At 33.6% G+C, this 17,241-nt stretch overlaps 1 protein-coding gene across 4 annotated transcripts in view; it reads left to right on the top strand.

Moving 5' to 3' along the window:
• CDH18 (cadherin 18) overlaps nt 1-17,241 on the top strand; it is a 168,823-nt gene that overhangs the window by 31,023 nt on the left and 120,559 nt on the right. For 2 of the 4 annotated variants that reach the window (XM_062567997.1, XM_062567996.1), the window contains exons 2-3: nt 4,830-5,124; nt 12,318-12,437. In XM_062567997.1, the coding sequence (XP_062423981.1) occupies nt 4,830-5,124; nt 12,318-12,437 (415 nt within the window). Of the gene's footprint in view, nt 1-4,814; nt 5,125-12,317; nt 12,438-17,241 lie in introns of those variants that run through there. The other 2 variants (XM_062567998.1, XM_062567999.1) reach the window with 2 other exon arrangements.

Here is a 17,241-nt window from a genome sequence, read left to right as displayed (position 1 = left end):
ATTAAAATACTGCAAAAGTAATTACTAGTCCAATAGTCTAGTATGTCACCCCCGCAACACACTAGTAATCCAAATAGTTCAATTAAAGCAAAAGGAGGAGAAGCAATCGTCCAGTTAAATCACTAATAGACAGACCCTTTTACCTTTTAGCTGTCCTGCATATCCAAGCTGCTTTTGCACTCTTCTGGTCATGCATGTTTTCCTGGATACTGCCTGTCTTTCTTAGGCAAGCGCAGAGGAGTAATAGTTACTGCAAGTTGTGAGCATCCCAAACTGTCACCAGAAGCATGTTGGTTTCCTCCTGTTGTGGTCTTCCTCAGGTTTTGGGTTGGTTTGGGGCTATTTTTGTATTACTTATTGTATGCTACTTTCCCTCTGGTCCCTAGTTCTATACAACAGCTTCTGCTTACCTGTGGCGATTTGCTGAGCTTTTTTCATAGATTTATGGCCAAGTGTTAAAATGTGTGGTATGGCTAAGCATTAGATAACAAGAACTAAGTGAAAGAAGTCTGAGGATTAAGGGTAGCGAACAAGGCCTATAGTTAGGCGGTAGCCACCTGACTATTTTGTTTTGCTGTTATGCTCTGGCCTCCTGATGATTGCCCTTCTGTTAGTAGCAGGAACAATACCATATTAACTGAGTGCTTAGCCTGCAATCTCTGTGTGCATTTTACAGCAATTAATATGTTGGTATATTCAATTACACGTATTTAAAGACTTGTAGTATTAAAGTTAATATAAATATATTAAAAAACCTCATTAATTGAAAAGTTTAAATTATAACTCTTGAAATCATGCTTTTGGAAAGTTTTGCCCTTATATAATCTTTGCAGGGATATTGAAAGAAAATTCAGCACATAATTGGACTAATGGATAAAACATGTGTAAGTCTTAGCAAAACAAGGACACCTTGCTTGTTATTCTGCTTAATCAGTCATGCATTGCTGATAATGGCTAGTTAAAGATTGAAGAACTATCATAATCATCCTGAAGCCATATTGTTATTAAATATGTCAAGAAGTGAAACCTGCTGGGTTGATAGAGGTGACATTCCAGATATACTCTTCAGCTAATATTTTCAGTTTCTTCCTTCCCTAAACAGATAAAAAATCAGAGAAATAAAGACAGGAATAATGCTCAACAGAGAATGAAATTAAGCACTCTCTGCCTTCTAACGGTGGACAGATTCAGAATATTTATTCTATATGTTATGAGTGTAAGCAAAAAAATCAGCAATAAATAGTGTTTTCAAAAGTCAGTCCAGTAATTAGAATAGAAAATGCATTTTCACAAGAAATTCATCAGTCTATACTTAATGAAAGTTGGGAGGTTGAAGATGGAGTTAAGTGGTGACTAGATACTACATTAGACTTTACTGGTTAAGTAGGTAAACTGTTGGCTTCCTAAGTTATTTTTTAAAAAGGGATCGACTCTTACATGAGATTGCTTAGTGAAGCTAGCTGAAACAACTTACTGTAAAAAAAAAAAAAAAAAAAAAAAATTATTTCAGTAACAATTAAAAAGTTAATGTCACAGGTCGATATATAATCATCAGATGAGCTGGACTATTCTAGAAACTAAAGCCAGATGAAAAATGTTTTCAGTAACATTTCACATTCATAGTTAAACCTCTGATACAGAAGTCAGAGAGTTGTAGAGCTGTATTCTGATATTTGGCCTGTTTTTCTTATATTTTCAACATTTTCAATATATTTTCTTATATTTTAACACTAATTACTCATTTCAGTGTTATAAGTAATTATATTTCAGTTAGTGGTGTGTTTATATTTCTTTTTAAATTAAGAGACTACTTAATGCAATTGCAACATTCCAACTTTCTGAGTTAAATTGGCATAACAGGAAGAAATAACATGAATTTCAACTTATCTAAACTTTTTATTTGCATTACTACAACACATGAATTTCTCATTCCCTAGTGTGTACATATTTTTGCAGTAGGCACTGGTGGAGGAGGTAGCTTCTCATTAAAATGAAATGCCTACAGATTTTATAGGGATCTGGGTTAAAATGACTTCCACAAAGTCACACAGGTTATGTCTGAATGAGTGAATAAAACAGTGTAAAGGGCTTGAGTCTGCATTGCACAGTGGTATCTTCTTCTCTGTTGAGTTAGTCTGAAAGAGGAGCAGCTGGAGTAGTTCCAAATAGATTCAGTATCTACTCTGGTCCAGCTAGCGTTTGCTCCTTTGCTGTCATTTGTTACTGCAGAGGTACAGCCTCTCAAAACATGTATTTGTACCCTATCTCGTGAATCGCATTTACTCCAATTGTGGAGTAAATTGTGGAATAAGCCACCTATTGTGGAGACGATTTCATAAAATGCAAGGAAAAGAAAGTGTGTTGTGCCGAGGGATATCAATCTCTCATTAATCTGGTAGGCACTGTCTTAATCAGGAGTTAAAAGCTCTCTTCAGTACAACACATGCTGCAAATAGCTTTTGAAAGAAGGCTTGACATTCTTCTACTTGAGCCAATTTGTACTGAGATGCAAGTATTAAAGAAGAAAATTATTTATTTAAACTTTTACTTTGCTTTTTCACTTTTCAGAAAAACTGGAATATAAACCAACTCACAAAGGAGTCTTAGTTATACAACAGAAATATTATGCAAAGTCTTCCCATGTGAATTTAAAATTCAGCATTAGAAATTAAAAAGTGTAAATGAAAGTGTTATATTTTAAATAATATAAGAAATACCAGGAAGTAGGAAAATAGACACGTCTCTTAATTTCTCTTGTTTCTGGTTTTTGCCATACAACTGCAGTATATAATATTTGAACATTAACATTGCTAACACTTTAAAATCATTTTATCAAAAAGGAACCAGCAGCAAGAGAAAAACAATTTCGATTACCTGACAAATTAGAATACTAGCGTACCAGTATTACAATACTACCCAATATTCCTGTTTCTAGGAATAAATCCACTTCAGATCACATTTTGTCTTTCTGAATACAGGAAGTTTGAGTGTCTGGCATTTAACAGTGAATGCATTATTTATTTGTTAATCGTATCCACTAATCCTGTGAACTTGTTTGGATATGAGCATGTAACCAGAATTTGGCTCATCGCAACTGAAAAAGGAAGGTGCAAGGCTGTCATGCTTCTAAAGGCAAAGCCAGGCAAATAGAACTATTCTCTGCTTCTTTCATTAGTTTTTATTTTTCATAAATAGAAAAGATAAGTCCACAGGAGTGGCCTGGTTTAATTTGGCTGTTCAGACAGATCTTTTTATAGCTCTGATAAGCATATGTGCATGAAAGTTAGTCTGGTTTATATCAGCTGAGGATCTTAACTTTACTAGACCTTTTCCCCAAAAAACATACAAAACAATTTAGATTATGTGCAACATCATAATTGCAGAGATTTAACAGAGAGAAGATGAAAAACATCACCAAGCCCCACGTGCCTCTTCCTTTTATGAATAGCAAGCCAGTTCATCTTAATTGCAAGACAAAGACCTCCCAAAAAAGGTAGAAGGAAGAGAGTGAAAAAATAGCAGGAGTTTTCTGTCTTCTGATTTAAGTCAGGAAAAAGTGGATTGAAGTTTGAACCTCCTTCAGAAGTGTTACTTTATTCTGTACTCCAATCCTAAGTGGTTTCTAAACTGAGAATTGAAAGTCCGGAAACTGATCCTTTGTGTTGCATTAATTAAAATTAATAACTGTCATTCTGTTTGTGCTTTACTCAAATTCTGCATAGAAAGTTAGTAGTGTGCATAACATACTTGCAGATACTCAGGATAGTGTGATAAGAATAAGTCAGTACTTAAAATAAGAAGGTTTCCTTCTGATGTAATATCAGAATATAGTTACACAATAGCTTAGGCTGTTCATTTCAATATTGTGCATCTCAAATACATTCTGTTCTTCTCAAAATGATTCTAAATATATATTAAAAAAAAATAAAAGCCTCTATCTAGGAAAAAAAAGAAAACATTCTTCCTGGAGAACACATGATAATTTTTAATCTAAATAATTCTTTAGCTAATAATTCTTTTAATAATTCTTTAGCTACAACAAGCACAGTGACTGAGTGGATGGTTGTTTAATATTAGTTGTCAATACATCAGGGTACTTAGTGACTTTTTCATACTTCTTTTTCAATGAATTATAAGTATTGTTCTGCTCAAGAAATGATATGATATGCTTACATATATTTTATAGTATAAAGTGTGTATTAGAAACAGTTAAGATGCTGGAAGTATCAGTCAAATTTCGTTATTTCCTTATAAATAATTTAAATGCAAAAGAATTAGGTGACTTTGTAACAACAAAAGGCAGAGAAAATGGCTGCGTTTTATGGAGTGGTAGACTAATCCTGGGCAAGCATCTGTCACTCCCACATTACACACACTTTCTTCTTGCCACTCTTTGGGACCAGAGAAGATAAGTGATGTGACTGAAATATTATTGGTGCAAACTTAATCTTCAGTGTGGCTGTTTCAGGTCTAATACTCAAGGTAGAGTTTCAAGCAGTTAATGCTCTAAGATAACTAGCTAAAGGACTGAAACCAAACAAAAGCAAAAGTGCTAAAATATTATTGATTTAGAAAAGTTTCCTAGGCTGTATATAGAATTCCAGAAATCTCAATTAAAAAATGAGCTACACTTGGATGGAAATGACCCAAAGCAAAATGGTTGTTTTGCCAAAAATAGCCCACAAGCATTTGTGGTAGAAATGTGAAGATTAACAACTTTGTACTAAGTGCTAATAGTAATATTATAGTTTATATTATGTTATGCACAATAACGTTTTATGGAATGTAATGTATCATTTTATTTAATTTTATGTATGTATATTCTACAGCTACACTCCAATTCTGACAAAGGTGATGGATCAGTCAAATACATTCTTACTGGAGAAGGAGCAGGGACTATATTTATTATTGATGACACGACGGGAGACATCCATTCAACCAAAAGCCTAGATCGAGAGCAGAAGACACACTATGTGCTTCATGCGCAAGCTATTGATAGACGGACAAACAAGCCACTCGAGCCTGAATCTGAATTTATTATCAAAGTGCAGGATATCAACGACAATGCACCAAAATTTACAGATGGACCGTACATTGTTACTGTGCCAGAGATGTCTGAAATGGGTAAGGAAAACAAATTATTGTATTCGGTATTCTTTGTACTAGTGAAATTGTCTGCTTGACAAAGTCGTGACATATTATTATACCACTGATAAGATTTAAAAGATAATGGAGTTGAGAAGAGATGGTAAGATGACATCAAATACAACCATGTTTGTTACTAGGGACATTTATATTAAGAAAACAGTACAGACACATGCTGACTGTAGAGGACAGTCACTCTATATCGGTTTGATCATACCTGTAAGAATAAATGTCTGTGCCACTGAATTTTGATGGTTTGCTATCATTTGATGACTTTGAATGGTAATATTGATTCATAGGATTAGACTAGAAAAAAACAAAAGTGTTTTGTTTCAAACTTAGAAGTCAGATATGTTATTCTGTTAGCATTATTTTGGATGGAAAGTTACCTTGCACAATTTTTTGAATGTAGATAGGTGGAATTCATTTTAAACTAGAAATCTCCATTTAATTCATCTTTTACCCAGATGTTGAACTAAGGTTGGTGTCACCTGGCATTACTATGCTGGGCTGATATACAAAGCTATGTAATGAAGGAAGTTTCACTCTAAACTGCTCATGGAAGCAGCACAGTTTCACAGTAGGCAAAGAAATAATTCTGAAGAGACCAAGCAAACCAAAACAACAACCCCGTTAGAGACCTGCATTGTAGAAGTAGTACATTCTGTTATGTTTTCTCACATATACACATGAAATGTGACATACGAAATATTTGTAAACATGTTGTTATCATACCAATCTTGAGAAGACCAAAATATATTACATTTTATTCTTGAATCATGGGGTTCAGAGCTGTGGCACTTTGGAAACAGAGACTGGATCGTTGGCTTCTTCATTGACATAAGTGGAGTTACTCTTGTGTAGAGATGGAATGAAACAAAGATGAAATATTCTTTGCTAACTATCATGAAGAATCAGATTGTATTAAACAGACTCTCAGACTTGCCAAATATCATATTTTAACAGGATATAAAACATTTTCTCCATCATCTTTCTTTTTCCTTGACTTCATTACTGCCTCTTCTTTATCTCACTACTACTTCCTTGACATGTAGGAACAGTTCCTTGTCTTTCTTCTCAAAATGTCCCCTATGTATGATGTTTTGAAAAATCTGTACCTGTCTACATCCTAATTGTCTTACATTCTTACCTCATTTTTTCTCTTTATTCTCATAGCTATTTCTAGGGCCTTACTCCTCCTGCAGTTCTCTCCTGTCTTCCTAAGTCTTCTCTCACTATGCTGTTTCAGGTGTCTCTTCCCATTTTCATTGCTTAAAATTATTTGCAAATTATGTTAGTTAGTTGTTTGTTACTCTCCAAATCTCTGAGTTCTTTTCCAGTCCTGGTGACTTAGTTGATCTCATCTTTTACTTCCCAAACTTATAAACATACAGGTTTCCATTGCATTCACACAGTAAAGCTAGTACACATAACACAACATGTGTTTCATGTAGAATTCTGTTTTAAGTATCTAAGGATAATACTGTGAATATCATTTCCAAGAGAGTCTTCTGGAAGTACCAAAGGGCATTATTTTTGTGAATATTGTAACACCAAAACTATTCAAGCAGTATACCTGTGTGGGAGATACTACTGTGAGGGAATACAGCTGCCAGTAAGAGCATTGTGGGCCTATAGGGAACTTCTTCAATTATATTTGATTCCTCGCTATGGCACTAAGGTTTATTATTACAGGTTCATTTCAGTAGCATCTAAGTTAGCTCTCATCTCAGTTGTCTCTTGTCACAGCATAGACTGTCTTGATGTGAAATTCATTTCCTTTATCGGCCGTCTCCAGAAATGCACAACTCTGTTATCCTTCCTGTTTCTTCAGTTTCCTTTGTCTTTAAAGATGACCATTTTAATTGATTGATTATTTTCTTCCCTCTTTGTGGAAGCCTTTTATTATCTGCACAGGAGGAAAGGCAGTGAAAAGGAAATCAAATGTTATCCTCAATGTCAAGAGCAGCTAATAGAATTACTTTTTTTTCTTGTTCATTTTGTTTATAGAAGTTCTCCTTTTTGTCCTCTCAGAATGTAGCATTCTTATATAGATTTTAGTCATAATTTTATAATAGTCTAAATCCCTGGATATAATTACTGTATTACTACATTATAGAAATTACCATTTTCCAAAATACAATACTAAGTTATTCTTGGCTGGCATTTTGAATTATGAATCAGAATGATTTATGTTATACCAAGAAGCTTTTAATGAGAAGATAAAGCATTAATGGATATGTTTTGTAAATGAAATTTTTTACTGGCTGTACCTCAGGTAAATCATTAAAATATCTATTCCACAAAGCTTTCCTGTGGTGTGAGTAAAACTGAGTTTTGATATCCTGCTGTACAGTCAAACTTCTGTACACATGCATTATGTTTTTGTTGCAAATTTTTTATCTTTATTATTTATTGATTTTGTGTTTGATGCATATTGAAAGCAGTTTATCGTTAACATTCTCAGGAAGACTAATTCTGTTAGTGCTTTCACACAAAATATTCTTTTTGTCAAATGATAGAGATCCTTATGCCATTTGTATTAGTTCTGTAAGAAGTACATTTTGGACATCTAGTTGTATAGTCTATCCATAATGTTCTTGTTTTTATTTTATGAATGCCTAAGGATGCTTCTGTACTATAATTTTATTTTCTTCCATTATTTAGATAGGAATTTAAAGCACATTCAGTGTTACAGACTCTCTGTAACAGAATTCGTTCTGAATGGCAGGTGTTATTTTTGATCTCTGTTAAACTGTTTAGTTTCAGCAGTAGTTTCCTGTCTATCTCATCAAGAAATTAGCTGATAGGTTCAACTTGAGGAAAACGTTTCTCAGTTATTTTCTTGATCTGTTTCTAATAACTTCAGGACCAGTCAGGCTATTTCTGTTTAGTCATTGACATGTTATTTATGCTTTATGTGTTGCGCTGAAAGAACTGAAAACAACCAACCATTTGTTGTCTTCACTGAGCTTTTTGCCTGCAGGTTGGCTCAAGAACCCACGTGTATATCTGAAATAATTTCTTCTACAGTGTAAAAAACACTCAATCTTATTGAGAGCTACAACTGTGCTCTATTTTAAGGTTTATGAAAGTCATCATTATCTAAATATAAAAGGAAATGGAAATATATTCAATCAATAAAAACATTCCATATCCACCCAATTCTAGATAGCTTCAAAATGAGTGAAGCACTGAATGAAGCATTGCATATTGAATTTTCTAATACTAAATTCATGCGTAAGAAATGTATTCCCAATAAATCCTACTTAGGAAATTAATAGACACACTTATTTTTCTGAACTCCTTGCAGGATATTATAATGAGAAATAATCATAATTTCAGGTAATCTAGAGCACATTATTCATGATGTTCATATATATGATATGCATGGCCAGTGCTTACTTATCTTCCTGTGTTGTTTGATATTTATCTCCTGTTAGAGCTGACAAATAATATTAGGATTTTCTATAGTGAGAGTCAGATCAGTTATACAGCCATTGAACTCCTAATACTGTTTCCTGGTAAAATCACTATTTTTAAAACATAAAATGAAACTAAAACATGTTTTGTTTACTATTATTGTTTTAAAACTATTTTAAAAATTAGTTCAGTTAGGCAGGAACTCCCAGGGTTCATTAATCTTCACCTTATTTTTTATTTCTTATACTGATCCATTGATCCATTTGAGATTTTAACAGTGCAGCAAATGATGGCAAGTCATGCATACAGATTTGCATTTTCAGCAGGCACATTTTATTAAACTGCCTCATTAAACATAAAAAAAAAATTGTCTTCGGAGAGACAGATTGAAGTCTTCCCATTCAATTTTGCATTGATATTTAACTTTGCAAAATTGTATTGCAAACATATTTGAAAATAAAAGATGCTGAAACAAAACTACAATTTGATTTCCCAAGTGAATTGATCCTTTTTTTGATAAGAGATAAAAAGCAAAACTTAAGAGTGATGTTCAGAGCATACAGATATATTTTGCAACTCTGTATAAAGCATTAGCTAAGAAAAAAGAGTTCCCAATATGTAATTTCTAAACTGTAGAGGGAAATCATGTGAAATGATAGTTGTACTCTGAATAAGTAGATCTTCCACTTTGGGGAGAAAAGTCTTTTTTTATTGCCTAACTAGAGTGTCAAAAGGCTTTCATTGCAAAATTTTGTCTTTTCCTTGACAGGCACTTTCACAGTAGGCTGGAGAAGAAAGTATGAAAGCTATGCCTCTGGGTCTGATGTTCATATCTATTCTGAGGTCTCCAGGAAGTTAGATACTTATTTTTTCTATTAGATTCTTTTCTTTAGGGTCATTAAGATTACAGATAGTATGGCAACTGTACTGTATACTTTTTTCACCTAACTGCTTCATTACACTTAGCTTCTACATGTAGTTTAGCAGCAAAAACCCATGCTGTATCTGAATGGTCCAGATACTTTCAGAATCATAATTTGTCTGTCATTTTGATGATTTGGATGATTCTAACTTTGAAAGGAGTACCTGGAAGTAAAGGATATTCTTTTTACCTTTTCTCTAGCAAGACATTCTAATGCACAGCTTTCACAACCTACCTTTTTTCTGTGCTCAGCAGATCAGACAAGAGCTAGGCAAAAGACCACTGTGGGTGCATCCTATAAGATGCTGAGCATGCTTCTGTAATAGTGTGGAAAAGTTAAGCTTCTGATGAGTTACATTGTACTGAATGAGGGTTGGAGAGGGAGGTACTGAGTTTAAATTAATGCCTCAAAGTGTTTTTTTTCAGAGGGAAAGAGAACACTTTTCCACTATGCAATACCAAATTACTATTATCAGATGTTTCCTAGGAGAGAGATATAGATGTATTAGAAAATAACTGTGGAGGATTTTAAGGTATAATAGTATTGTATTCATGCTAAAAGGACCTGTCAGCTGCTTAGTGAGATATCTCCTTTGTCTAGCCCTGTCCCTTTGTCCCACACCAATGAGCAACACAAGCACCAAGATTATATCCCCTATCTTTTAAAATAAGGAAAGAATAGAAGAAGGTTCCTGATGAAGGTGTATCATGAATCTCAGTGTTGCAGGTATTTTCTTCTTCTGAAACAGCCCAAATCTGTTCCAAATCTTACCTTGATTTTCTAGAATTATGGGAAAAAGTGCAACTGAGATTACAACTTGTTGGAATAGTAAGCAACTGCTGATACCTGTGGGTCCCAGAAGCAGGAAAATATATATATATAAAATATATATATATATATATATATATGTAAAATCTATATATAAAGGGGTACAGAAGCTGTCCAATGCTCTGAGTAGCAAACTCTGGTAAGTGGCTGTCTATTGGATAGGCAGTGTTTTTGTTACATGTAATTAAAAGAACAGAGTAAGTATGTTTGAGCATTCTGATAGTTCTTAATGATTATACACGTAAGATTCCAACATAAAATAATAAAACCATGAATAAAGCTAAAGCAACAAATTAATGTGGAGAAGCTTTTACCAGTGAATAGAACAATTTTAACCAGAAGACAGAGAAGTTACAGCTTTTCCACCTAAAGATTAAAATTACTGCTGAACTGAGCTGCAGAGCTCTGAACCCAAAAGTATTTAGATAAGCTCTAGAATAAGTAAAAGATGCATTTTCTGTTATTTGAAGTGATCTGTTATGGTTGGCAGGAACTTTTATGCTAAGTATAGATAGCAAAGTAAAATGACTCAATGGATTCCTAGAGCAATTTAAGGAAATTAAACTTATTTTTAATTCATATTTGTTTCCCTTAGTAATTTAATTGGTTTTACTTTAAATATTGAATAACTATAAGCATGCCATCATCTGCAGCATGATTTTACTACTGTATTCAACTTTTCACATTCAAATTCAAATTTCAAATTCCTCAATATCTACTGTGAGCATGTAATATATGGCTATTTCACTATGTAGTTGAGCTATTTCATAGACTACAAGACACTATATTTAACTATGAAGGCATTCACTGTATGTTTTACTGTATTCCCAGTACGGAAATGAAAAGGAACTTTGCACACACAAATTACAGTATGGCACAAATGGATGAATATTTTCTCACACTGTGAGAAATCCAGTTCATAGATCATAGAACCATAGTTCTGGAAGATATGTGTGCTTGCTTAGCTGTACTCAAGTTGAGACCCACTGATATAAAATATTTCCATTCCCAGTGCACAGCTGTGGGGTCTACAGTAGCAAACAGCTTTGTGCAATGGAAACTGATCTGTAGAGTGAAACATTCAGAACTAGGGATCCGATGTCCATACCTTATGTTTTGGGGAGGTTTTACTTCAGACTAGCTCTAATGCTGTCCCTTGGACTGAATGGCCATCAATCAGATGTGCTGCTAGGGCACCTCTTCTGGTTTAGTTTCATCCCAAAGAACCCAGTTAGGATGCTGTGAAAGCATTCCATGAGGCAAATCAAAGTAAGTGGAGGAAATCGAGAGATTCAATTGAAAAGCGTACTTCTGATCATAACAAAAATGCTCAACTGAACACCCAAGAGTGGAGGTGATGCCTCAGCAGTTAATTTAACTGAGAAGCCACTTTTAGAGGCAAAATAACATCGAAGGAGCCAATTCTGGTATTGTTATTCACCTGTTATTAATATTGGACCAAACGAATCTGTAGAAAGCAGTGTCTGTAGAAAGATAAACAAATAAGATGAAGACTGAATGTTAATAATGTGACAGTCTTTCATTTGCTGCTTTCCTGTGTCCAGCAAAGATAGTAAAAAAGTCTTCAAAAAGTACAGTAAAATATACTCTTCAGTCTATCTGCTCTGTATTTCTGCTTTTTATTCCCTCCAAAATATAATCTGTAAATTATCTTGCTCAGTGACATATGAGAAATTACAAATCTATTTTACTAAAAGAATCTGTTAACAGCATAAAAACACAAATATGTATGCTATATAGTTATTATATTTGTTTACATGTGTATAATTGTTACACTTAGAGAAAGAGAGAGATTTCTTTTCCAGATCACTGTGTTTCCTTGAAAATATGATAGCATGGTAATATATAAAGAAAATGTTACTGTCTCAATTTTAGAAAAGAGGACTATAGAGGTTTCAACAGTGCATCTGAAAATATTCATTTTTGACAGTGAATTATTTTTATTGCAAATTAATTTTTATTTTCCTGTATATACAGGTACATCTGTTCTACAGGTGACAGCCACAGATGCAGATGACCCCACATATGGAAACAGTGCCCGAGTGGTATACAGTATTCTTCAGGGACAGCCATATTTCTCTGTTGACCCTAAAACAGGTGAGTATCTTATGTTTCTCTCAGTGTGATTAGGTTAATAGATTGCAATTAACTAATTCTGGCAGATGGAATCCTGTTTAAAACATGTAGGTTTGGATGTTTGTTTCATTTCTTAATTCCTATTGTATCATACTTTTGGCTGTAAAACTGTGAAATTTAGGATATTTTTAACTGCATACTGAAATTAACCTACTTTATATAGAATTAATTCTTCATCATGTAGTGGTGGGAACCATTCAGGCAAAGTAGAATATCCTTTCAAGCCTCAGTTTAGGGAATGACTCAAGTTTAATGATTATGATTTTAAATGTCTTATTGCCTGTAGGATAGGCTTAGCAGAATTATTGAATGGATACTTCAATACAAATACCATAATAAATTAGTGTCATGCTTATATTTGTAAAACTGCAGTATCTTCATTACACTGAAACTGTATTCTATGGATCTGGCTCAAGGAGTAGAATCACTTATGTTTAAACTCAGTGTATCATCCTATCCTTTTCTCAAAAGTGTAAGTTTTGTATGAGGGATCCACACTGGTTTATTTAAAGAGAGAAGAAGTCTGTTTTAGGGATGAAGGTTGTTACCGTTTTTGGATTTTCTGAAGAGCATTATCATGCCTGTTGATATGATGGATTTTTTTAGCACATATTTGTAGTCCTTAATGAGAAAGTATAACTGAAGTAAATTCATCTGACTTTTGTAACTATTTTTCCCTGTCCATATCGAACTGTTAATATCAAGGGAAAAATGAAATATAATGATCATTGCATTATCCTTACTTAATGCAGGGAAAAATAATGATTTTGAAATTATGTGGAAACAAAGTAATATAGAGAATGTATTTATCCTGGTATCCATATTTATCCGTGTGGTATTTACATTTAAGTGTAATATTACATTTAAGTAGGTATGTTCCTGTATGTTAATCTCTGTGAAACTTAGAGGAATGTAATTTTTTTAGTATAAGAGAAGTTAATCAGAATCTGGCCCTCAGAGAGGAATAGATTTTTTTTTTTTTTTTCTCAAGACCATGAATCTGTACATTAGGATTACAATGTAAGACTTTATGCAATTTCCTTAAGAAAAAAGCACAACACTAGTGACAGAAGAAGCAGAAAATTACCTTTTCCTAGCTTTAGTGACCCTCAACTTCCAGATTAATTTGGGACCAAAACAGATTTCCTCCATTATAAATATCCAAGCTAGAGTTCAATATTGGTGTACTCCTACAGTATTCCATGATGTGTAGGTTATATAAGTACCAAGATTTATTATTTTCCTAAATAGATTCTTGTGCTTCTAATACAAAAAATAAAATTTCAATCAGCAATATAATTCTGGCAAAATGACAAAGTTCTGTAAAGCCATTTTTAGCAGTTCTTTGATTTTTCATCAGAGTTCTTGGAGAAGGGACAATGAGAGAGATTAAAAACCCAAATGACTAGAGCATTCTTGATGACACACCAAGGACTCTACTCTCTCCAAGCAGTCTTGAATCTAGGTTTCTCATCCAAGATGCCTTGCTAATGAGCTATCTTTTCTATTTTTAGGTAAGTTGTCCTTATAAAGAAAAAATAATGAAAGATTTTATTTTACTTTACGTTAGAATGAGAAGAAAAAATAATGAAAGATTTTATTTTACTTTACCTTAGAAAGAAAATAAATGTTGTTAATGTAGACAGAATTCTTATTTTCTGACACCCTACATTTTCCAGTACTTTTCCTAGCTCCTTCATGCTGCTGTTTCTTTAAAATCATGTAAAATTGTCATAGTGATACTGAGACTCTCTTCCTAAATTTCACATTGATTAGCTTGCTGAATTAAGAACTCATTTTGTTATCTTTTTATCCATCAAAATTCAAATTTATTAATGATAATTTTAAAAGTATTAAGGGTGCTTGTAAAATTTTGCATTCAAAAGTCTTCAAAGAACAATAGAGAATCATCTTATGTAGTGCTGAAAACAAAACATTTTTGAGTTTCAAACAAAAAAGATAAATAGGTAAAAGATAAATTTTATATATACTTACAACTACAGTTGTAGTTGTCCTTCATCAGGAGAAAGCATATTTTTGAAAAGGATAATTACTTCATTTATCTAATATTGTGATGCATTTAGTAATTTTTTTCAATAATAGAATTAATAGTGATTTTAAATGCAAGATTGCTTCTACATACTTTGTGTATGTATTTTTTTTTTATATGACAAAAATTAAGGAAAAAGGAAATAGAAGTTCAAAAGCAGAATTCTTTTGACATCTCTGGATACCGTTATACTAAACTCATCTTAACATCGGTCACATGCATGTTGGCTTTTAGAAACTATTTTCAGTCCATCAAATCATTTCAGTGAGGCATCTCTTTATATTGCTCGATATAAAGAGAAATGTTTTTCCTGTGAGGGTGGCGAAGCGCAGGGACAGTTTGCCGGGAGAGGCTGTGTGATTTCCTCCCTCAGAGATACAGATTCCCAGGGGAACCTGAGCTTGCCTGGAGGCTAGACCTACTTGGGATGGACTAGATGAGCTCCAGTAGTCTCTCTCAACTTATCATTATTCTGTTAGGTGAGAACTATGTAGCTAGTCTTAAGAGTGCGAGGCCTGACTGAATAGCATTGAAGGACCGTGTAAGGTGATGAGAGGCAAACCTGATGCAGTGTGGTTCATCCTGCATCCTGGGAGTGGCTGCTGCCCGTGTGCCTTACGCAGCTGTGTCCGAGTACAGTCCGGCAGAGTGTTTACTGGCACAAGATAAAGAGGGGAACAGTTGCTAACAATTAAGAGGGCTAGAAAAGCAGTAGTTCGGTGCTCAGGCATTCTCTGCACTCGTTTTATCTGGAAAAACAGGCGTAGCCTACATTTTGCTTGTGTTTTGTCACTCTGAGGCAATGATCTAGCTTTTGTATTTTGATAATGGTGAGGAACTTGTAGTTTGGACCTGTTGTTTAGTGAAAGAATTATAATAGATGTTTTGAGTATCGGATCTACGTCACAAAATAAAATAATACTGTTATAACACTGTTTGTTACCAAAAAAAAAAAAAAAAAAAAGATGGAGATGTATTTTCAATTCCAAAGCCCTAGACTCTGACAAAGATTTAATGACCCTTTATGAGCTTAAATTGGTTTTAGTATGTGTATAGAATATGAAACCTTTTGGTTCCTTACTGTATTGGAATGCTTATATGGTGAAAGAATAAATATCTTACATGATAAGTAGACAGTGATACAGTGAAAAAATAGATAAAGCTTTCTAATTTGATAAGTTATCTTTTTATAAATCTAGAATAGCATCTAATTTAACTTGGCATGATATAATGGAAAAAGCAGAATATTGGAAATGATGAGAACATCTTGAAGAATGGAATGTTTCTCTTTGAAATTTCACTTTGAATTTTGGGGGTTTTAAAACACTAATTTTTCCAAAAAATTCACCCATGCTTCTGAACTTGCAAGCATTTCTGTGACTTGTTTTTCCTGAAGGCTTTACTTGTTCAATTCCATCTTAATTGTATTTTATCTGGGAATTTATCTGGGAATTTTCTGAATTTATAATGACATGCACAAACTTCCTCTGAAATAAACCTGTCAGCTGCTTCACCTTGCCCAAGCCTTGAGATGTTTTGAACCATGAACTTGATTTAGGATCTATCCCTGCTTCGAGCAGAACTTGTTCATTGTAAGTCGGATGTGGCCTATCAGACCAGAGCCATCCGACATTTGACTGGCATCCAAATCCCCAAAGCTCCTTTTTTCCTGGGGAAACCTCAGTCTGGAGTGTGTACTTCTGCTGGCAGCTACAGCAGCCCACTCTCTGTTGTCACATGCTTCAGAACAAAAGTGAAACTCCTACTCCAATTCTACTGCTTTAGATAATAAGCCCATATCTGGAGGATGTTAGCTATACACAGCTCTTCCCAGATGCATCAGTCTTTCTGAGTAGGCTGGGAATATACACAAATATTCATATTGAATTAATCTGTAGGACATTTGTCCCTTAAAATCATCCGTGCTTCTTGTTACTGTGATGAAATAAGAGACAAAAGCCTCACTCATGGTGATTTTGAGTTGAAATGTAGACATTGGTGGGAGAAAAAAGCTTATGCTTGAATTGAACAGCTGTTGAAAAAGATTAGGTATTTTTATTTACTTGTATTCATAATGGGCTGTTTTTATAGTAGCAGTATTATTAAGTTCTCAATCACAGATTAACTTCTTTTATATTACTTTGAGATATGAAATGGTAAAGACATATGTATGCCTATTTCTACAAGAATGTTGTTGCAAATTAGTATAATGTGTGAGAAGAATGTTATCCTATTTCCCTTCTGTTTTCTATCTTTATGATAATATGAACAAAGGCTTTAAACATCCCAGTAAGAAATGGCAGATTCACCGCTTTTTCTAGTTTAGTTCTTGAATGAGCATAATACAAATAAAAAATCATCAAGAGATGGGTAATACTTCCAAACACAGAGATATACCTTATGAACATCAAGTGAGAAAACTCTGAAGCTCAAGTGTTTTTGTCCTCATCTGCACCTATACCTTTTTTTTTTCCTAAAATTACTTGGCCTGTAAACTTACACATAAGTAAGTAGTAATATGAAAGCATTTCAGGACCCAGTGTCTGTGCTATGCAGAGGAATTCATATTTGATAGTAAAATCAATTTAGAAGTCAAATTGTGAAGTTACCCATATAAGTATCATTATTTTTAATATAAGTATTTTTTTTTTTTTTAGTTGAAATAGCTTTCTTAGTGACATCTGTTTAAAATAAGCATGTTTATTGAGGTTAATG

Source organism: Rhea pennata, chromosome 2 (assembly GCF_028389875.1).
Source record: "Rhea pennata isolate bPtePen1 chromosome 2, bPtePen1.pri, whole genome shotgun sequence".
NCBI lineage: Eukaryota > Metazoa > Chordata > Aves > Rheiformes > Rheidae > Rhea > Rhea pennata.
Note: the sequence above shows the minus strand (reverse complement) of the source record. Positions and strands in the feature narration are given on the sequence as shown.